Below are 22,423 nucleotides of genomic sequence, written 5' to 3'. Positions count from 1 at the left end.
ATGTGAAAAACATGTTATCGGGCATATGAATGTCCACCCGATTTTGATGCATTCCACTGATGGTCTCTGTCTTTAGAGTAAATCTCTGTTGATTGGCCCCTTCAGTGATCCTAAATGCGAGATGGAGATTTGTTTAGAATCCACATTGCAGGTGGTTGTTTAAATTCTTTCAGAGATTTCGAGTAGAAAAAAATTCTCTCTTTTTTTAGCTTTGACCATCCAACATATTCATTCCACCATTCTGAGACAGTGGCTCTGTTCTCATGTAATATTTATCCAAACCATGACTTAGCATGAACGCGCAGGCTCCTTCCTGGAGAAGTCCCAGATGCTTTGCTCCTCTTCTGGCCCTGTTTGCTACTGTTCTGAGCTAAACCAATGATATTGGCTTAGTGTGTTGTCCAAACCTGGGCTCATGATTGTCTAGAGCAAAACGAACCACCAGCCCTGGGTGTAGACAAAAAGATGGAGCCAAACCATTGCTTGGCTCAGAACAGCGCAGCAGGAGCAGAGAATTTGAAAAGCACCCACAATTGCCTCTCCGAGAGTCTGCACATTCCCACTAAGGCATGGTTTGGCTTGGTGTTATGTGTGTAGCAGGGACTCAGCTATACAGCTGCAAACAGAATGTTTTACGTGTGTTGTAAGTGCATTATACAAATGAGACACTAGATGGCAATGGCAAACTTATGGCAAATTCAATATATTTTTCAAAATGCTTTTAAAAAAGCACTTTCACAGCATTTTTTGTATGTTTCTAGATTCAACCCAGGTCAGTGGCTCTCTGCAACTCACGTTGCTTATTACCTACATGGGATTCCCCCCCCCCCCGAGATTATTCATTCACTTCAATGCACAGTGAGGGGGAAAGTAACTAGCTCAGAATTGTGTGTATCGATTGAATTTAACAAGCACCTGAGAGCCAGTGTGGTGTAGTGGTTAAGAGCGGTAGTCTCGTAATCTGGGGAACCGGGTTCGCGTCCCCGCTCCTCCACATGCAGCTGCTGGGTGACCTTGGGCCAGTCACACTTCTTTGAAGTCTCTCAGCCCCACTCACCTCACAGAGTGTTTGTTGTGGGGGAGGAAGGGAAAGGAGAATGTTAGCCGCTTTGAGACTCCTTAAAGGGAGTGAAAGGCGGGATATCAAATCCAAACTCTTCTTCTTCTTCTTCCTAGGTCAAGTATGAATATGCATTTGTCATGGTTTCTGTCCCTCTCCCATGCATGTTTATATTGCTTCTACCAAGTCTAGAAAGGAAACTACACAATTAAAGTAATACAGCTAAGGTGTACTGTGCTAGATATAGCTGCCTCCTTCCTTTTTGAAGTACTTTTGGACCTTTCTGCTCTACTTATGTTTCAGTGAATTTATTTTTTTTCCTGCCTAGCCTGTGGATGTAGCTTCTTAATACTTACAATTGCTAAATATCTTCACTTTAATAGTCATTCAAATATATTGAGGGTTTTGGTATCTTTCCATTATCAGATGTATACCATTCTAGCAGCTACTTTTGACAGTGAAAAAGAGTTTAACATATTTGTTAATAATGAACAAAATATGGAAATTCACATATTTCTAAAGAATGCTCTTATTTAACTTGGATAGGACAGCTTATTAGCGTCTTCCAGTGTCTTGTTGTAATAACGTGCTACGTTTCATTTCTGCCCTTGTAGTTTTAGTTTATGGACAATTTACTCTAGCTGTTCATAGTGCAATTTGCTTAGCTCTGTTAGTAACAGGTAGGTCTGTGTCTCTCATTACAGTATTTCTTTAATGAGAATTGTGGGGACTACATTCCTTAATCCTGCTTGCAGATCCAACCAAGTGCAGTCTACAGGCCTTAATAGTGGTTTACCATAGGCTCAATTAACCCCCTGTTTTTGTGATCTTTTTGAGGGAGGTTGTTAAGCATCTGACAGGCCACGAAACATGGTTGTCTGTCTGCTTAGCTCACTAGATTAGCAGCCTGCGTTAAGTAGTTTCATGTGTCACTATAGTGGTATTTTTTTCCTACAAAATCAGAATTTACTTCTAAGAAAATGGAACCAAAATTTTCTAAATCTCCCCTTTGGGTTAAAATATGAATAAGATGCAATCAAACTGTGAATCATTTCTTTGGACTTAATTTTCCTCTTTAAATATTCCCATGCTTTCATCAATAATACCAAAACTGTGGTGTTTAATATTGCAGATGGCCTGTCCTTGTTTCGTATCCAACGTAAAGCCTGAAAAGGTACTGTACTAAACACTTATTCTATATCTGTTTTTTAAAAGCCTTGAACTTCCTCCTGTACGGTAGCTAAGTGTCTCCAATTTCAGCATTCAAATGCCACCTTCCTCCAAAAAGGCTGTTAATATTCTAAATAGCTTATTTTTCCATGTAAACTCATCAGCAGATTTTGACATTTGTTGATCTCTTTCTAGATAAACCCACATTGCTTAAGAAGAGGTGTCATTGTAGGTGTCATTCTTTTTAAGTGCCATAATTCCTCCTCCAGGGAAAGGTTATCTTAACCTTTTTAAGAACAGCTTAGCCAATTCTAACTTCATTTTGTATAATTTTGATAATCTTCTAAATTAGTAATAATAAGATTCATGTCCGTCCGCGTGATAGAGATATGCCAGGAGGAAAGTGCATGTTTTAACAGAAATCTGTATAATATTCACGGCAGCACTTCTCTCCCCATCCTGACAGAGGAGGCCCCTGCTGGTTGAGGTCACCAGGCAGAAGGGGTGTTGGCAGGTCTTGCTCCCCTGACAACAGTGCTTTGCATTTTGCTATAGAAGTAGATAATATCTTATCACCTGGAGACAGGAGCATGGCCTGCCCTTGATGATGGCAGTGTCTGGAATAATTGACATGTTTTCTCCTCTCATGGCTGCCTTAGATGCTGCTTATTTCCTTTGTTACAGAACTCAATGGGGGCAACCTAAATGGTATCCACTCCAGTTAGTGCAACTAAATATTACCATCCAGGTTTCTAAGCTCTTATTTGCTGTAGTGAGAGGATTGTAGGCATGAGGACACTTAGGGAGGGAGGAGAGCATAAATGCCTCCTAAACCTGGAAGTTCTCTTGTGCAAGTACCTCCTAGGGAATTTTCTCCGCATCAGGACTTACTTCTGGTTTTGAAACTTGGCAGGATATATGTGGGAACCAGTTACTAACATCTGGGTTGCGCATTTACAGGGGAGAACTGACGGTGCAGAAAAATAATGTTTAAAGTATTCTGCTTTCTGATTCTCCCCCACACATCCTCTTCTCTTTCCCCCCACCTTTTGTATTTGCAATATGAGGGAAACACAGTTGGGAACCTCACTTTTCTCTGTGTTGGTATGTGTTGACATGACAATACTCTGAATTGCCTTGTGTCAGTTATGACACATTATAGACTGTAATGAGCCCAAGAACTTAGGTTTTTATATTGATACTTGCCACCACAAACTAGCTGATGGGCAGTGACTTCAATCCTGCTTTCTGCAGGGATCAGCTGCAGTTCCCCATTGGGAAAGTCGGCTGCTCTTCCAATCCAGCCATGTCTATACCTGCCACACACCTGATTGCGCATATAATGTCAGGTGTGGGGCAAGTGAGTGAATTTGGGGGAAATTGCCCACAGGCTGGAGGTTCTCAGTCCCTAAACTAGAGTGACAGGAGTTTGGGGGGGGGGTTAAATGTATAAATTGATTACTAAACTTTCTGTCGGGGTGAGTGGCTCTTGGGTGGAAAGAGAACAGAATCTAGTGGGGAGTACCGTTGTCGGGGACGGTGCTCTGCTGGCTTTGAATAATGAATAAGGTTTTAGTTTTATATTTAATCATAGCTGATTCTTTGTATTCCCTCCATGACTTAACATTAAGGTATAATGGCTTTAGATTTATTGCTATGAAGCTAGATGTAATGTTGGGGATATGAAGTCCTCCTAGAAAAAGTTAATCTTCCTCCTGGAAAGCAAGGATAGCTTCACCACTTCGGAGACTTGTTCCTGCCACTTTTTGCAGTGCAATTTCTGCTAAATGCCAGTAAACGTACTTGAGAAATAAGTTTGAACAGAAAACCATAGTAATGGTGCTATTAAAAAAAAAAAAAACTTGGTGAGAGAGGTGCATTGTAAAGGCTAGGCAACTGAGTCCCAGTTGGGCAACATAGTATATTAATAAGGCCTTCTTAAGAATGTCTCAAGAACTATTGTGTTTCACCTTGCCAGTGCATTTACAGCTAATGAACTTTTAAAGTCTCTTCCTCCACACTCTCCTCTTACTGTATTTTCCTGGCCCCATGCTGGCCTCTTAAGGCCTCTGTGGCCTTTGGCTACTTGTGCTTTTATCCGCATCACCTTGGATACCTGAAAGTGACATGATGTTGTCTTGCCGGTTTGTCTTCATTGCTCTTCTTAGTGGGCTGGACCTGCTTTGCAACATCCAGAACTGAGTCATTCTGATGGAGAAACCTAGAAATGGCTTGCTGGGGGTGTTTCCTGGGTCAGCCAGTCATAACCACTGTGGGCTTTAGTAATGTTGGTACAAGGACCACTCTACCTATGCAAAAGGACTTTCTCTCCCTCTCCTCTCCCCTGTATTCTTTGAAATGAGCCAATTGTACAGGCAGAAGTCCTTGTGCTAATGGGACAAGATTGCTGGATGCAACCCAGTTGCTTGTTGCTTCTCAATAGAGTGGTCACTACTCCTGTAGAGAACTCTGGGCTAGCAAGGAAGACTTGCCCTTCAATCTTCCAGTGAAAGCAGTCTTAACTCAAGGGCCAAAATGCTAAAGGAAAATAGAGTCCAAGGATTGCGTAGAATACAAAACCGTTCATCTGCTCAACTCAGCAGCATGATTAGCTCTGGCTAAAACTCTTCCTACATCTTGGGCTGCATCTGTTGACCATCCTTTATTTTCTGTAGGTGAGGAGATTGTTGAAGAAGCAGATAGTGAAGATCATGTCGATATCCCCAGACTCGCAGGGTGCCCTTGACCTCCCTGAAGCAGAATCTGCTGCAGCAGGTGACCAACCATCTGAAGAACCTAAAGCCGGCTTAAAATGTGAACTAGAGGACTCTGCCCATGATGCTGTAAGCTTACAAGAAGTAAAGGAAGAGCACCTTGATGGAACGGGAAAAGGCGTCCCTTGCGAAGTAGCTGGGCTGCAGTTGCAACCACCATTTGTTCTGAAACGGAATGATGGCTCCTCAGACTACAAGCTCCAGTCAATAGAACAGGATGCTGACGACGAAGCAGCAGATGACACAGACGACACCAGCTCTGTGACCTCTTCTGCCAGCTCCACAGCCTCTTCCCAAAGCGGCAGTGGCACAGGGCGCAAGAAGAGTATCCCACTCTCCATCAAAAACCTCAAGAGGAAGCATAAGAAGAAGAAAACCAAGGTTTCCCGCGAGTTTAAGCCAGGCGACAGGTAAGGCTGCCCTTAAACATGCCATTAAATCCTGCCAGTTCTGAGTTTTCACAGTCAAATGTGAGTGCGTGTTTAAAATGCCCATGGCGCAAGGATTTGTGCAACATCATCAGGATGGGTTTTTAGTTCGATGGCCTGTGTAGAACATTCACCTTGGTCATGTTTCAAGAGAAATGCAAAGAGCAAACTGCAATGACTCCATGGATGCCCAATATGAGGCGAGTGTGTGAATTCAGGCCTCACAGATCTCTGTAGAATGAATAAAATTAACCCAGGTAAAGGCACCAGTCTGACTGCCTTTTCCCATTCTCTGGGACCAAGTAACCCAAAACCCCAGTTTCTACTGCAGCCTTATAAACATCTGCCTTCCGGGATTTAAAAAACACTTTAGGAAAGAGTAGAATTTTATCCAATTTTAACTGTTCCTGCTGTGCTCGGTGCAGAGGCCAACTGGGAAGTCCAGCAGTGCCATGTCCCGTCCACTACCAGCTCCTCCAGCTTCTTCATCCACACCTTTGCCAACATGGTGGCAAAGGTGGCCAGTGAGGGGAGCAAGTGGGTGGGTAGTTGAGTCCATCAGGCAGGAGAGAGAAAGAGGCCACAATAAATATGCTAAGGGGGGCTCAGGAGGATCCCAGGGGCCTGAATGAGCTTGCAGCCAGTGACTCGGAGATCTGCCTCAGTCTCAGCGTCCAGGCCGCTGCCAATGGAAGGCATGAAGCGGAGGCAGCTGGCAGGGGTGGAGGAACAGATGTGGGGGTGGGGTGAGGGGGCTCTGCTCCAGATCCCTGCACCTCAGAAATGGAGTCAAGGAGGGCAGAGCAATGAAGAAAGGTAGCACTTATTCTTTATACAGGATACTAGTCTCCACAAACAGGGACGCGGGTGGCGCTGTGGGTTAAACCACTGAGCCCAGGACTTGCCGATCAGAAGGTCAGCGGTTTGAATCCCCACGACGGAGTGAGCTCCCGTTGCTCAGTCCCTGCTCCTGCCAACCTAGCAGTTCGAAAGCACACTAGTGCAAGTAGATAAATAGGTATCGCTCCAGCGGGAAGGTAAACAGCGTTTCCGTGGCTGCTCTGGTTCGCCAGAAGCGACTTAGTCATGTTTGCCACATGACCCGGAAGCTGTACGCCAGCTCCCTCGGCCAATAAAGTGATATGAGCGCCGCAACCCCAGAGTCGGCCGCAACTGGACCTAATGGTCAGGGGTCCCTTTACCTTTACCTAGTCTCTACAAATACACTCCACGCTCCTATGTATCCTCCATCAAGGGAAGGAAAAAGCATTATCCCCATTGGTTGGCACATTCCATCTAGGCAAACACAGTCAAGGGCCGGTACTGGATGTGGTTGGGGAAGGGAGATAGAGAGGCCTGTGAAGAGTCCCAAGGAAGGGCAAATAGAGAGGCTTGGGGGACTACGTTTAAACCATGGGCCTAGGGTTCTCCACTCCTGCTTTAAGAAGTACTGTATATGAGCTGCAGTATCATGCCCATTCAGCTGTAAGATGTCAGTCCAACCTCTTTTACCACCATTAAAAAGAGGGGGAAATAAAGCAGCAAGGCAATAGGCATGTGTCACCATTTTAAGTTTACAGTGACTATAAGGTGGTTTAAAATCAACTACATACAGTACTGACAACTAGGTTATCTGTTAGTCACTACCCATTGCTTCCAGCCAATTAGATAAAATTGCAAGTTCATCTTGAATCATGTCCTTCAAGCCTAAAAATAGATATAAAAGCTTTTTTAGAAATCAAATGGTACCCAGAATGTTTTCTGCAGCAGCTGGCCGAGATCATTCTTGAGACGTTTTGGGCCACTTGTTCTTCCCAGTTAGATAGAACAATGGTTGGTGCTTGATGAGAACAGAAGCTGCTGAAGCACATAGTTGAAAGGAGCTAGTTTCATCTGATGTGATTGCTACTGGTGCGATCAGAAGGCCCCATTTTGTCTGACTCCACTTGCTGTAGGAGGCGTCTTCTGTAATTCGCTGCCTTTTTTGGTCACAGGGTTGCTGTGGAAGTGGTGACCACGATGACTTCAGCTGATGTGATGTGGCAGGATGGCACAGTGGAGAAAACCATTCGTTCCAATGAGCTGTTTCCTGTCCATCACTTGGACAACAACGAGTTTTGCCCTGGGGATTTTGTGGTGGACAAAAGAGGTAATTGGTGTGATGTGCATTGTTTTCACCTTTACAATTGTGTTTTGAGTCTGGCTCTTTAGACTGCCAATAACGTTGAATGTAATAACACTGGCATCGTCCACTTTTAGCATTTTCCCTGAGAATCTCATCTTGTTGATGAACTTTGACCCTCACAATTGTTAAAGTAATAAATTGGATAATGTGGCACCCCTTTGTATTCGAGCAGTAGTGAAAGGTCTTTTTGCCTATTCACCCTATTGTAAATTAATCTATCCTGGTGCTTTAAAAAAACATACAGGTAGTCCTCCTCTTGAGATACCAAGTACCTCAGATACAATATGGCAACTGTGCCTGTTATATTTGGCAGATAGAATTTCTCCAAAGAGAATAAGCCACTCCTCAGTTTGTGTCTAAAATCTGTCTCCATACAGTATTTTCATTAGTGGACCGTAGATGAAAGGAAAAGGGGCTGTATTCATTTAAATAGGATTAGCACTAGCGCAGTGTGATTTCCCTATTCTCCTCCCCTATGTGTGCCCCATGCTATCCCCAAATCTGCTCCAGAGAGTTGGGGGAACCCTCAGACCAGATTTAGTGGGTGCACAGGGGGAGGAGAGGGAAACAATCCACTTAATTCTATCTTGAATATGACCCGAGGAGCGCAAGTGTTTGAATATTCTTTCTACTTATCTATTAAGAGACTTCCAGTCCATAACAGACTCCCACGAGAGGTGGTGGACTCTCCTTCCTTTGGAGGCTTTTAAGCAGAGGTTGGATGGACATCTGTTAAGGATGATCTAGTTCAGGGGTGGCCAACTCCCAAGAGACTGCAATCTACTCACAGAGTTAAAAACTGGCACCGATCTACAGTGGTGCCTCGCAAGACAAAATTAATCCGTTCCGCGAGTCTCTTCGTCTTGCGGTTTTTTCGTCTTGCGAAGCACGGCTATTAGCGGCTTAAAGAAAAAGGAAACAAACTCGCAAGAACTCGCAAGACGTTTCGTCTTGCGAAGCAAGCCCATAGGGAGATTCGTCTTGCAGAACAACTCAAAAAACGGAAAACTCTTTCGTCTTGCGCGTTTTTCGTCTTGCGAGGCACCACTGTACTCCCTTTTTTGGGGTTCGGGTCAAAGTTGTTGAGGTTTTTTTAGGGATACAGGTCATAGTTGTTGACCTTTTTTAGTGGGGGGTGCAGGGGCTAAAATGTTGCACTTCTTTAGGGGAGCCAAAGTTATTGAGCTTCTTTGGGGGGAGCCAGTGATCTACCAGTGATCTACCACACACATCCAGTGATCTACCTTTTGGACGTGCCTGATCTAGTTGAGATTCTTGTGTTGCAGGCGGTTGGACTGGATGACCCTTGGGGTGCCTTCCAATTCTGCAATCCTATGATTCTAATCCTTGTGGAATATTAGTCCTTTTCCCACTGTTGTTTGCCTAAGCCTCTAGAAAAAGAGGATTTGACGCTTCAGTATGCTGCTCTCTCTTATTGGAGTCTTCTTTCTTCAATCCTAAATAGCACAGGGTTCTCAGGATCCTGGGATGTATGGAGTGGTGCAGTCAGGTGACCATGTTGGCCGCACCTGTGTGGTGAAATGGTTCAAGTTGAGGCCTAGTGGAGATGATGTTGAGGTAAGAAGCAAAGGTCCTTGTCTTGTGTGCCCTTATTATGTTTATGTGGACTTTTATTCATTGTACACTTCAGTATCCTGGAAAAGCTGTATTTAAAAGTGATAGATACAGCGCTGACTTTTTTCCTTTCCTGTCTTTTCCCCAATAAACCCTAATGCGGATTTTATCTTTTTTCAATGCCAGATCAAGGTTAGGTGTCAGAACTTAAGTAAAAAAATAGAATGTGTGAGTTTTTCATACTCTCAGATCCTCTTACTGGATCCTCCTTTATGTTAAATGTTAACCTGGGCAGATTGATTTATTCTCATCCTCTGTTTTGGTGCCATGTGGGGAAGAACAGGAGCCCCGAATGAGTGTATTGTAGAAGGTTAGAGCTTGGTGCAGATGGACAGGACTGTACAGTCCTCCTTTCACGGGACTCTACCACTTTAAGTGCCGACCTGTTTTAGTCAACTCTTCAGAGCTCTTTTAAAGATTATACATGCATGAGACCTTGAGCAGAATGTCTTGAGTTTCAGGATGTTGTTCTTGGAAGCATTTAGGAACAAGGATTGGTCTTAAACATGGTGTGTTCTTTGCCAGCTGATTGGGGAGGAGGAGGATGTCAGTGTGTATGACATCGCTGATCACCCAGACTTCCGCTTCCGCACGACTGATTTTGTGATCCGCATTGGCAATGCGGAGGATGGTGCTTCAGTTGGTGAAAATGAGGTAGGTCTTGCATGTCCTTGGGGCCTAATACTGCGGGAGGGGAAAAGGCAGTTGCCAGATTCCTCTGTGCCTTGGTTTGGGCTGAAAAGGAATAGGCCGTCTTGTCCTGCTTAGTGTTCCTAATAGACATGCATCCTTGCACACTTTCTAGAAGAAGGGAGGCTCTTCTCTTTCGGCACATACATAGAACTGAGGTCCTCCCCTTGTAGCAGATGCAATAGCTAACCGGAACGTAACAATGAGGTCAGCGGAATCTATCGGCCGCAGAAGCGTAAAACTTACATAATTTGAGTGGAGAGATGATACATGCATGAATTAATAGCCTAAAAGGCCATCGTGCCTCTTCCTAATTGCCTTCTTCAGTAATGAAGCTGTGCAGAGAAATCTGCAGACCTGAAACTTCTAAACAGCTTATGAACACCAACATATCACTCGGCTTCGGGTACAATTTTAATTGGGCTTTTTAAATTCTCGTCTCCGGCATCGTATTGAACATTGCTGAGCAAGTGACAGAGACAGCCTATTGTGAACATGTTCAGCATATATACAAGGCCAGGTTCAGAGTGGATCATCTCTGTGAGGAAACCACATAAAGACGCCATCTGCCGAGGGGGAAAAGGTTTGAAAGGCTCAAACGCCAGTTCCTCAATCCACCGCAAGATGGCAGCCCTGTCAAATACTTTAAAAATGGATTCTTCAGAGAGACTGGAGATGAGTAGCGCTGAGGTCGTTTTAATGTACAGTTCACTGTCTTTGAGGTGGATTTGTTTTGGAAATATCCTGCACGGGACATCCCCCTCCGTAAAATTGCAGCAGCAGCAGCAAGAATCATTACAATTTCTCTTGGCTTACTCTGTTGATATCCTCCTCTTGCTTATGCATCCCACTTGCTTGAAGAAAGTAGTTGCTAACTGCTGGTATTCTAGAAGGTAGAGTTCAGCTGGCTCTAAGGCTTGTTCTGTTTTGTTTCCATAGCCCTCTGTGGGTCAGGTGGCCCGTGTGGATTTCAGCAGCAAAGTGGAAGTTGTGTGGGCTGATAACTCCAGGACAATCGTTCTGCCACAGGTAAGCTGCCTCTACTTGATGGAGCTGTTGTTCATTGGGTCCCATGCCTTTATAGCAAGGAGGGGGCATTTTGTCTGAAACTGGGAATGCTTGTTTCTTCTCTTTCATCAGCTCTTAGATTTGCTTTGAATTTGTTGAACCTTGGAAATGGATTGCTCTAAGTCAGGGGTCACCAGGTCAGTGACTGTGGGCACCATGGGGCCCATGAACATTTTTACTTGTGCCCCTGGGCTGATGCCCAAGACTCTGAGGTTTCATTAAAAAAAAAAAGACTAGTTTCTAGCCTGCCTGGAAAGAAAGCTATGGGGCAAAACCTTCTAAACAATTCCTGTGACATGAGAGTGAGTATGGTGTGGCCACTTTGTATATTTTACCTGGTACTGAGGAACATTTCTTGTTGCTATTAGACAGTGGCAGCATCTATGTGTGTGTGTGTGTGTGTGTGTGTGTGTAAAAAATCAATATTGTGTGATTTCACAATCAGGACGAGCAGGACATAGCTGAATTCTCATGTTAAACATAAGCTTGTCAGGAGTGGCTTTCTCTCTAATTTTGGGTTAAGCCATGCGGCTTGTGGCAGCCATTTTGTGTTATGCCACCCCCACCCACCCCAAAAGCAGCTATTTTGTGACTGGAGCCCTCTGCACACTCAGAGAATTAAAAATGTGCCCCCTGGTCCTAAAAGGTTGGCAACTGCTGCTCTGGATACAAGCTGCTGATGAAACCCACTTGTGGCACTACTTTATTCTGCAGCTGCTGCTTTATTCTGCAGTCTAAACTTGCTGCTTCCGTTTTCGTTCTCTGCAAAGGCTAGGATCCTTTGAATGCCTTTGCAGGGAATTTTTTTACGCAAGGAGTTTTCGTAGTAGCTCCTGCCTGCAATCTGCAGTTCCCCCTTTGTCCTTAGCCCATCCTTTTCTAGCTTTTCTGACATACACCTCACACGTTTTCAGAAGGTCAATGAAGACTTCTTTTGTTTCAGTGGGCCTTTGCATGTTGAGGCCTATAGATTAACAAGTTATTTGGAACTTTAGGTTGCAGCAGCGGGAACTGCTAGATGGAGTTTTGGGTTTTCTGATGCTGCTGACTTGTACTCTCTCTGCTGGCTTTTAACTTAAGCCAGGGAAGAGGAGCGTGTGGCCATCCAAATAGTGATGGACCACAGCTCCCATTGCCCCTGACGATGAGTGGCCATGCTGGCTGCACCTGATGGGATTTGGAGTTCACCAACATCTGGAGATGCTCCCACTCCCAATTTTAAGTGGATCCAAGGAATTGTGACCAGAGTTCCACTCATGCTGTAGGGCTTCCCTGCTCTCACCTTCCTGGGTGTGCAGACCCTTTTGTGTCCTTCCAGAAGCATCTCCTGCAGCTTTGCAGGACCTGTTTGGATGGTGCGCAAAGGGCTATTTGGATCCAAGCCATCCTTTTCATTTTCTCCCATGATTAGCTGCTTTGAAGGCTCTGTGGAGCCACCTTGATGGGATGGAAGGTATAAAATAAAACCTCAGCTATGGCACTTGTGCCACTGATTCCCATGAAGGTAATTTTTGAGTTAAAGTAGGTGTAGCATGTAGCCCTCTCAACGCTTGCATAGAGAGCAAGTGCAGGTAGGCACATTTCTCCAAAATAAACCCCAAAGGAGAAACCCATTGCTCTAGTTCAACAGCTTTCTAATTTTTCATATTTACTTGCATGTCAAGGAACCTCTACATATTGCAGAAGATTCTTTGTAAGGAGGTGCTAGGGTATGCACACAGTTGAAGCAGGGTCCTGGTTAGGACTGTTGGCCTACGTTGTCACACATTGCAGGGTGCATTCAGTTCATGCCCTCAACGCTTTTCCGATAGCTGTGTTATAAACACTTGTACACAGTGGATCTCATTGACAGAACAGAGCTTTCAAGGAAGCCCGGGGTTCATGGAAAAGCACTGCCCTAGCATGTCTCCACATGCATGAACGATTGTAAAATAATACCCTTAGTTGAATTAGAGAAAGGGAGGAGGAGCAGATGAAATAGAATGGTTTGGGAATAAGCTTATGGGGCAGGGCAGGCAACATGGCAACTTTCAGGTGCTGTTAGACCCCATCTCCCATCAGCCTCAGCCAGCATGACCAGTGGCCCAGGATTATGGGAGTTTGAGTCCAACATTTATCTGGAGGGCAAACTGTTGACTACCCCAAGGGTTTCACTAGCTCGAACATCTGCAGTGCAGCAGCCATGCTCCCTGCCCCCATTTCCAGTTTTCCTGCTTCTAGAACACTGATGATCAGAGTGTGTGTAGCATCCTTGCATAAGCTGGTGTTTCTAGGTGAAAAAGATCCGCTGGGAGAGGCATTATAGCTAAATTTGTCCCAAAGCAATGTTAGAGGAGACCGCAGTACTGAAAGCTTTTTAGCTCACGCCTGGTCTCTTCATTTCCAGATAGCTGCTGCGTCTCTGCTATAGCCAGCACCCGCAGTGGTTTGCTTTTGCCTCAGAAGCCTGTTCATGTGCATAAATGCTTGGCATTCGAGGCTTTCTTTTTCTGAACCAGCAGTTCTCCTTTAATTGCAGCAGAATGGTCCAGTGCCTGAGCTATGGAAGTGGGATACAAAGCCCTCTGCTGTCTCCCTTCCCACTCCTGTCACATGTGATCAGATCACAGGTCTGGCATACACTTCCACAAAGGACAACTGTCTCCGTACAAGTCTGCACCCAACCTATAATAAAAGTTTATACCGTTTTAAAAAAACCCTGTTAATTTGATTTGTGGTTGTAGATTAAGGTGTACTGCAAACAGAGGTTCCCGAGGAAACTACTTCTGCAGCTACCGATGCTTATATATATATATATATATATATATATATATATATATATATATTTCCCTCCATCATGGCAGGGATCTGTGAAAAGGTGTACCGAAGCCCATATGCAGAAGGGTATCTGTACATCTCATGCAACCTCCAAGACATCTTTGTTAAATCCCCCTGCAGTTTGAGCAGAAAGAAAATTGGGCTGGGTGGTGGAGGACAAGAGGGCCGTATTCTGAAAAGTCACATCCCTAATATACACAACAGAGATCAGAAGGGGCACACCGTGGAAACAAGAGCGCTGTGGAGTGCAGCAGCCTGAGGATTATTCGGATCATAAGAACAGCTCCGTGTAGGAGGAAAGCGATAGGCATTTCCGTGTAGTTCACAGGTTGTCACTTTGAAAGTGGAGGGTTCGGTCCTGTTCCGACAAAAACATCAAGCAGCTTATCAAAAACGGCAAGGGAGAAATGTGATAAATGGCAGCATGGAGTAAATAGACTTGTTAAGAGGAGTTCAGTATCCTGGGATCTTCCGTCTAGCAGAGTTAATGCATGCTGCTCTAGTCTGCTGTAGATCTTCAAGCTCACTGTAGTCTTTTTATAAACTGCTCCACTTAACCCAGGGCGCCCTACTTTTTGAGGGTAAAGTGCTGATTCAGAATCCTGTAGACGGGTATTGCATAAGATCTGCATTCGAGGCATGTAGGATCCACCTGAAAGTCAGTCCAGTGGGAGTTTGCCTAGCGATGGGCAAATCTGTCCATTTTGTTTTTTCTTAGCTACTCATTCTTTCAATCTCAAATTCAGTTCTCCTCATTTCCACATCAGTATGTGTGCAATTTTTTTGAAGGCCGCATGAAAATTGTACATGTTTTCGCTTAATATATGAGGGAGGTTTCCACAGAGCACTAAACAGATTGTTCCATCAATTTCCTCTCTCCTCCCCCTTAGCGCTTCTCTGGGGATTCTCCCAACTTCCCCATAGAGCTGAATTGTGGGAGGGGGAAGCCCCATTGCAGTGGCAGAAGTCCTTGGTCTTGCTTCCGGTTAGTTGAATCTGGTGCTGTGTTTTGGGGTGTAGCTTTCCCTTACAATAGAAAGCATTTTTGTACATGACTTTCACTAATATAAGTATTTTGCACACACTTTCCCTCATATATACTTTGTCCTCTTTTTATTTATTTATTTTTGGTTGGAGAAGTGCATCACACCATTCAGAAAGAGCAGGATAGCTGTGTTTTGGTTCGTGTGTTATTTTAGGAAGTGAGCATCAGGTAGACTTGCATTAAAATGCAAACCAAACTAATTTCTCCCCCAGTGTCTGCTTCCGATGTGTCCTTAGCGTGAAGAAATGCTTCTGTAGCTCATCCCCTTTTACTGGTGGGATGACAAACCTTTTCTTAATTAATGGATCTCTCTCTCTCTCTCTCTCTGGCTTCTAGCATTTGTATAACATAGAATCCGAGATGGATGAAGAAACAGACCTTGATTCCATAGATGGCAGCACGAGTGGCGCCTCCTCAGATGAGTGGGAAGATGAGAGTGACAGCTGGGAGACGGACAACGGCCTCATGGAAGATGACCACTCCAAAGCAGAGGAAGCTGAGCCCGAGGAGCCACCTGTGGAAGAGGTGAAAAAGGTGGAGGAGCAAGTTCAAGGTGCTGTGGCAATGGCAGTGGCCGACTTGGCAGCTGATAAATCAGGCAAGGAAGGGACCCCAAAGAGCTTCCGAGAGTTGAAGGAGGCCATCAAGATCTTGGAGAGCCTGAAGAACATGACCGTTGAGCAGCTGTTGACAGGCTACCCGACTTCTCCGACGGTCGAACCCGAGAAGCCCACCCGCGAGAAGAAGTTCCTGGACGATATCAAGAAGCTGCAGGAGAATCTGAAGAAGACCCTGGACAACGTAGCGATTGTGGAAGAAGAAAAGATGGAGGCCATGGCAGAGGCAGAAAAGAAGGAAGAGAGAGAGGCGCAGACGCAGACCCCAGTGACGTCAGAGTGGCCTAGCGAGACTCCTGTGCTTTGCCAGCAGAATGGAGGCAAGCCGGGCGTTACATTCACCAGTGCCAAGGGGGAAGTCTTCTCTGTACTGGAGTGTGCCCCAGGTGAGTGGCAGGCAACCGCCTTTCAGGGAAGGCAGTGCTGGACAATAAAGCGGCAGCATCCCTCTTTCATTCTGTAGAAGCCTGTATTTAAAGGTGGGATAAAGGTAAACTTTGCAGAATTTGTGTCTGTACTTCAGCATGTGCCTCAACTTGCATTCTCTTGCACTTAATGGCCTGTTGCAAATAAACAACACTTTCAAAACACATTGCATTTTGTTACTGTACTTAGAAGCCATTTTAACCCATTGTTTGGCAGCTACAACAACAACAACAATTTATTTATTTATACCCCGCCCATCTGGCTGGGTTTCCCCAGCCACTCTGGGGGGCTCCCAACAGAATATGGAAAACACGATAAAACATCAGACCTAAACATGGTTGCCTTCAGGTGTCTTCTAAAAGTCAGGTAGTTGTTTATTTCCTTGACATCTGATGGGAGGGCATTCCACAGGGCTGGCGCCACTACCGAGAAGGCCCTCTGCCTGGTTCCCTGTAACCTCGCTTCTTGCAGTGAGGGAACCGCCAGAAGGCCCTTGGCACTGTAGGTGTTTGTAGACTATTACAATTTGTAGACTGTTACACTGCAATTACCTGCATTTTACAAATATGTATTGTATTTTATCATTGCTGTTTTTCCTGAATAATTACATATTGAGTAAAATTTAGTTTAGTAAAAGTCAGGTAGTCCTGACTTTTTACATAGTATCTTGGTGTGATAACTGGCCATGGATTATTCTTCTTTGTCTCTGAGAGGTGTTTTCATGGCTGAGCTTTTTATTTGGCCTGGGAGGAAAGATGTGATAGAAACACCTGTTAGCTTTTTTGACCACGAATAGAAGGGTAGAATATAAGAGCCATATCTTTCTCCTTCTCCAACTAGCATAATATTTTAAGCAATTTCTGACCAGTATTAGGCAAAAGCAACATAATCTCCTTAAGGATAATTGCATTGTTGTGTGGGGTGGGAGGTTCTTTTAACCCACTGTCTTGGTTTTTTCATTGTCCCATTAGATAGCCATGCCTTTAAGAAAATGGAATTCCAGCCTCCAGAAGCCAAGAAGTTTTTCAGCACAGTGAGGAAAGAAATGGCCCTGCTAGCAACCTCGTTGCCAGATGGTATCATGGTCAAAACCTTTGAAGACAGAATGGTAAGTTCACACAACCAAGAGTGTTTTGGTACTCCTCATCCTTGTTAGAGCTGTCACCATTGAAACACAAGCCAGGATCCAAACAACGACTCCATCGTCTAAGATGCATCCTAGTTGAAGGAACCATATCGTTCATTTGTGAAGACCTTGGCCAGCCTTCAGGCAGATAGAAAAGGGTTTCATTTTCCTCCTGCAGCCATCAGTCACTAGCATCTCTGCTTCTGACTTGCTCAGCTTATACAGCAGTTGTGAATAATCCCATTATTGTGTTCTGTGTGTTCATCTTGCACTTTTGCATAGAGTACAGTGTAGAAATTTTGCATTCATTCAAACATAACTGAATGCTATAAAAAAGAATAAAGAGCAGGAAAATGGCAATATATTCCAGAAAACTTCCTTAAGCACCCACAAAATTGACTGAAATAGCCACCGTAAATAACGAGAGGGGTTATCTATCACACCAAAAGAAATCTGGCATTCTCTTTGGCCACGGCAATGGCAAATAAATGCTTTCAATGTTGCATTCTGTTACACCAGCAAGTAAAATAACTCTTTTGCTAACTCGACACGAACTAAATTCTAGGAGCTGGGTTAAGTTAAGTACTTTTGCTCTGATATTTTCATAAATGGAACAAGTGGGGGAGCAGGGGGTGAAGTTCAATAGCTTTACCAACACAGTGCTGTTATCTGGCATGCAGCCCATGTAATGTAATGTTGCTGTTTTCCTAGTTAACACTGCAGAGGCTCCCCGGAAGTTGAAGTTGATTTTTCTTCATGGAATTATGCTTTGGCTTGTGATCTCTTCACAGGATCTCTTTTCGGCACTCGTCAAAGGACCTACGCGCACACCATATGAGGATGGCCTCTTTTTATTTGACATCCAGCTTCCCAACATCTACCCGGCTGTCCCCCCTCTTTTCCGTTACCTCTCCCAGTGTAGTGGGAGGCTAAACCCCAACTTGTATGACAATGGAAAAGTCTGCGTAAGCCTTTTGGGGACCTGGATAGGCAAGGTAATACAACTTCAAACTATTTCCATTGGCTCCTCCAAGTACCATTGTATAAATTGTCTCAGATTGCCCTTCTTCTTCTTCTTCTTCTTCTTCTTCTTCTTCTTCTTCTTCTTCTTCTTCTTCTAAATCTCCTTCATCTTTTCCTCTCAAAAGACAAGGTTAGGGTGCTGTGCTAGCAGTCTGAAGATACTACTCTAAACTACAGTTTGCTGCCCATGCACATATCTCAGAAGTATATATGCACCCCTTAACTGTAGCTTGCAAGTGTTAAACCATTGGTTTAGTTAATGGGCTCCATAGCTTTCTGCTGGAAGGGCTTCCATTCTCCCAGCCGGTCACAGCCACAGCTCAGAGAAGTGCTCCTAAGTTTATGAAGGAAGCAGAACAACACATAGCAAAATGATACAAGAAGCTTTCGTCAGAAAATACTTCCTTTCTTCACGACACACTTTAGAGCTGACCTCACTATTAAAAGCTGACATGATATATAAGTGGAATCTCACTACTGAAATCTGTTGTGGCTCAAAACACAATCATTCCACCAGATCTTATATACCGTATTTTTTGCTCTATAAGACTCACTTTTCCCCTCCTAAAAAGGGGAAATGTGTGTGCGTCTTATGGAGCGAATGCAGGCTGTGCAGCTATCCCAGAAGCCAGGAACAGCAAGAGGGAACGCTGCTTTTGCTGCGCAGCGATCCCTTTTGCTGTTCTGGCTTCTGGGATTCAGAATATTTTTTTTCTTATTTTCCTCCTCCAAAAACTAGGTGCGTCTTACGGTCTGGGGCATCTTATAGAGCGAAAAAATACGGTGCGTTGTCACAACAGCGCCGTCTCTTGGCTGTGTCCAGTTCTGCAGCTGCATTGGCCTTCATTTGGCTTGCAACGTGCAGCTCACGTAGCAGCCCTGTTCTTCAGTGCAGTGATCTTTGGGCTAGTGGAGCAGTGTAGTCTCCGGCCACCAGGACCCAGCAACGCTACGGGCAGCCCTTACCACATAACTTAGAAGGTGATGCTCTGCCATGTGTGGCGTCACCACAGTGCTGAGCATCAGCACAGGTCTTGGAAGCTGCCTCTAACATAATGCAGATGTTACACCCATAATTACATAGAATGCCCACCCCATCCACATGATATTAAACTCATTGTTCTCATGTAAAGCTTTAAAATAAATAACATTAAATACATTGGCTTACTTTTTTGTTTGTCTATTCCAGGGCACAGAGAGGTGGACCAGTAAATCCAGCCTTCTACAAGTACTCATCTCAATCCAAGGTAAATTCCATTGTTGGAGCAGGGGAGAAACGTGGGGCCCAAGAGTATCCTTCAGCAAGGGAATATGAGAAAATAGGTAGAATAACCTACTTCTTCCGCAACTAGCTGACTTTGTAGGCTAATTTCATTACCCTATAATTGTGGACGCCCGTACGCATTTACTTTCTATTTCATGTCCTGAAAGAAAAGCCACAACTACCACCTAGACAGCTGCCAGCTCACAGAAGGAGCTGCAAGTAACTCCTTGAGCTTGGCTGCCCGTTAAAAGCCAATAAGCAACCAAGCCAGCCCACACAGTCTTTATTATTGCATAGGTGGATTTTGCATCACTGTTGCTCTCTACAGGTGGGCATTCCGCAGTCTACTTGCTCCAAGGGAAGGGCCACAGTTGCATATGATTCAGCACCCAACCTGGCATGTCCAGAGGCAGGTTGGAGCGCCTACACGAGTAGCTTTGTGTGTAGGATGCACACTTCAGGGGACAATGGGCCTCATGCAGGTAGAAGACATTAAGAAGTGCATTCTTCTCATGAGAAATTGTTGGGTGATTTGTCCCCTAATATAATTTAACATAATTGGTGTGCCTGGACTATAACCATTTTCTCAAGAAGCTAGGAAGACTTTCAGTTAGAACAGTTCATCTACTGGCAGTAATTAAGGCATCCAAAACCCATAGAGGTATTTTTTTCTTAAAAGAACACTTTCCAAAAGTGCTGGCACCCTGTGGAATTGTGCTTTAATTTTCATCAAAACTTTGCATAGTGGAGGTTTCAGCTTCATTACATAATGAGCCTAGTAATTCTGGGTTAGAATTCTGAAATGAGTGTTAAAACCACCTTAAATTTGGAGTAATTGTTGGGCTTCAGAGCCTGAATAAATAGGGTTTTAGTTTGGTTTTTTCAAAACTGAGGTTACTTCCACCCCTCCCTTAACTTCTAAATAGTGCTTTCATCTTCCTGGTACATTTAATTCCTTGCCTTTTTTCCTTTTTCCAGCCGTGTCCCATAGTTTGCTCTAAGGCAGCCGTGTGCATTTCCCACATCATTGCAACCTTCTAAATTCTTTATTCTCCCTGCTCCCTCTTCTTCCTCCCCTTCCATTTTCTCACATCAGGGCTTATCCTAGTCAACGAGCCTTATTACAATGAGGCTGGCTTTGACAGTGACCGCGGTTTGCAAGAGGGCTACGAAAACAGCCGCTGCTACAACGAGATGGCTCTGATCCGGGTCGTTCAGTCGATGATGCAGCTGCTGCGCAAGCCGGTGGAAGTCTTTGAGCAGGAGATCTTTGAGCACTTCTGCTGCAACGGTTGGCGCCTGGTCCACCGCATCGAGTCCTGGGTGGAGACCAACGAGCTGGTGGAAAGGAGTCATGACCACATCAGCCTGGGAGAGCCTTCCTTTGTGCATTCAGCCTGCGGTGTTTTGGCAGAGAGCCCTCTAGATGGCATGGGGCCTCTGGGAGAGCTAGAGTTAGGGGCTGCTGCTGCCGCCGCCGCAGTTAGCCAGTTGCCTGACGGCAAGGAGGAGCTGGAAGACTCTGGTTGCGCGATGTCGACGCTTGCTGCCAGCGACGCCCATCAATATTCGGACTCGGAGAGCATGGGCCAGGCCAGGGCAACGCACTTTGCCAGAGACCCAACGGAGGAGGGTAAAGCTGCCCAAGACTCTGCTGCTCAGCCTAGTGTGAAACCAAAGAAAAGGAGAAAGAGCTACAGGAGCTTTCTTCCGGAGAGGAGCGGCTACCCCGACATCGGCTTCCCCCTCTTCCCACTGTCCAAGGGGTTCATAAAGAGCATCCGCGGAGTCTTGCAGCAGTACCGGGCTGCCTTAGTAGAGGCCAACATCCCAGAGTGGACAGAAGACAAATGAAACATCAGGTTAGGGGCAGACAGACGCACAGAAAAGGAGGGGAAGCCAGGAGGAAGCAGCTAGCAACCGTTGTTAACAATAAATAGACTCTCAGTGCACTCATTCCTCCTCGGCTTGGTTTGTTATAGAGAAAGCAGAAGCTTCCATAACTCATTTTAGGCTCTCTCTCTTTCCCCCCTCCCACATTCCAGGTGCCCAGGATGGTTGAGCAACTCTGCACAGTGACACACACATGCACACACCCACACCATGCTCCTGTTTCCAGGTTGATCCTGAGAGAATAGGAGCTGTGACCTTTCCATGCCGGATCTTGTGCGAAGCTGGCGTTGGATCTTCTCAACTCCTATTGGTGCAAAGGCACTCCCTCTTCCCTGGGTGATCCTCTTGGGTGCTATGGGTGATCTTGATGGTCGAGAAGGCTTTTGATTTAAGCCTGGGGAGAGCCTTGTTTTTATATCTTGTGAGGAAGATGCAGTGCTGTGGTTTTATATCTTGTGAGGAAGATGCAGTGCTCCTCTCTACCTAGGACATAATGTCACTAAAGCCGGTCAGTTAGAAAGCCCTGAATAGCCCACATTTTCAGCTCTGTGCCAGTCCTGAGCGCTTTCGTGATTTGGTTCGCTGCTGTGAGCTGAGGAGATAAATACCCCGGAAATTGGTGTAGGCTTGGACTTTTGCTGCAAGAGAGCCACAAAGTGGTGAATATAAGGCGTTTGTTTTTGCTTGACTGTATGGGCCACTTTGAGACAGAAGTGCTAGGTGAGCTGTCCTTGATGTGGTCCACACTCAGCACCACCTCTCTGGCTTTCCGAGGATTACCTGCTGTCTTATTTAAAATGTACAATTTCTTCTGAACAGCATATCTCTTTCCACTTTGCCTTGAGAGGGGAATAGTGCATATAGCGTAGCCTGCTACTCTCCTGGATACATGCTACACTCTGCTACCAACTCAACTCTGTACACCGAGGTACCTCAGGATGGCGCTGGAACAATTGCATGGTGCAGCCCACATTTTCTGATTTCGCCTTTCACTTAGGTGTTTGCAAAGTGGCAGCTCTGCCCGACATTGTATCTCCATGGACTTACACCAACCTTATAGCAACAAGCCTCCATACTAATATAGACAGTGGGTTTCCCTAGTCCAGCATCCTTAAGTTACAATTGCAGCCTTTATTGTGAGTCACTGTTATTTCCTATCCCCTGATCCTAGGCTGTGTGTAACCACCACCGCCACCTCCCTG

The 22,423-nt window shown here is 45.1% G+C and overlaps 1 protein-coding gene across 2 annotated transcripts in view; it reads left to right on the top strand.

The window, feature by feature from the left end:
- UBE2O (ubiquitin conjugating enzyme E2 O) overlaps window positions 1–21,280 on the top strand; it is a 64,848-nt gene extending 43,568 nt beyond the window's left edge. Inside the window, exons 9-19 of one of the 2 annotated variants that reach the window (XM_080993603.1) lie at window positions 2,193–2,234; window positions 4,906–5,414; window positions 7,427–7,581; window positions 9,083–9,195; window positions 9,778–9,906; window positions 10,882–10,971; window positions 15,209–15,875; window positions 16,887–17,023; window positions 17,833–18,036; window positions 19,254–19,311; window positions 20,425–21,280. In XM_080993603.1, the coding sequence (XP_080849729.1) occupies window positions 2,193–2,234; window positions 4,906–5,414; window positions 7,427–7,581; window positions 9,083–9,195; window positions 9,778–9,906; window positions 10,882–10,971; window positions 15,209–15,875; window positions 16,887–17,023; window positions 17,833–18,036; window positions 19,254–19,311; window positions 20,425–21,182 (2,862 nt within the window). In that variant the 3' untranslated portion in view covers window positions 21,183–21,280. The remainder of the gene's footprint in view (window positions 1–2,192; window positions 2,235–4,905; window positions 5,415–7,426; window positions 7,582–9,082; window positions 9,196–9,777; window positions 9,907–10,881; window positions 10,972–15,208; window positions 15,876–16,886; window positions 17,024–17,832; window positions 18,037–19,253; window positions 19,312–20,424) is intronic. The other variant, XM_080993604.1, reaches the window with a different exon arrangement.
- The last annotated feature ends 1,143 nt before the right edge of the window (window positions 21,281–22,423 follow it).

Source organism: Podarcis pityusensis (assembly GCF_964106645.2).
Source record: "Podarcis pityusensis genome assembly, chromosome: 2".
NCBI classification, from domain to species: Eukaryota; Metazoa; Chordata; class Lepidosauria; order Squamata; family Lacertidae; genus Podarcis; species Podarcis pityusensis.
Note: the sequence above shows the minus strand (reverse complement) of the source record. Positions and strands in the feature narration are given on the sequence as shown.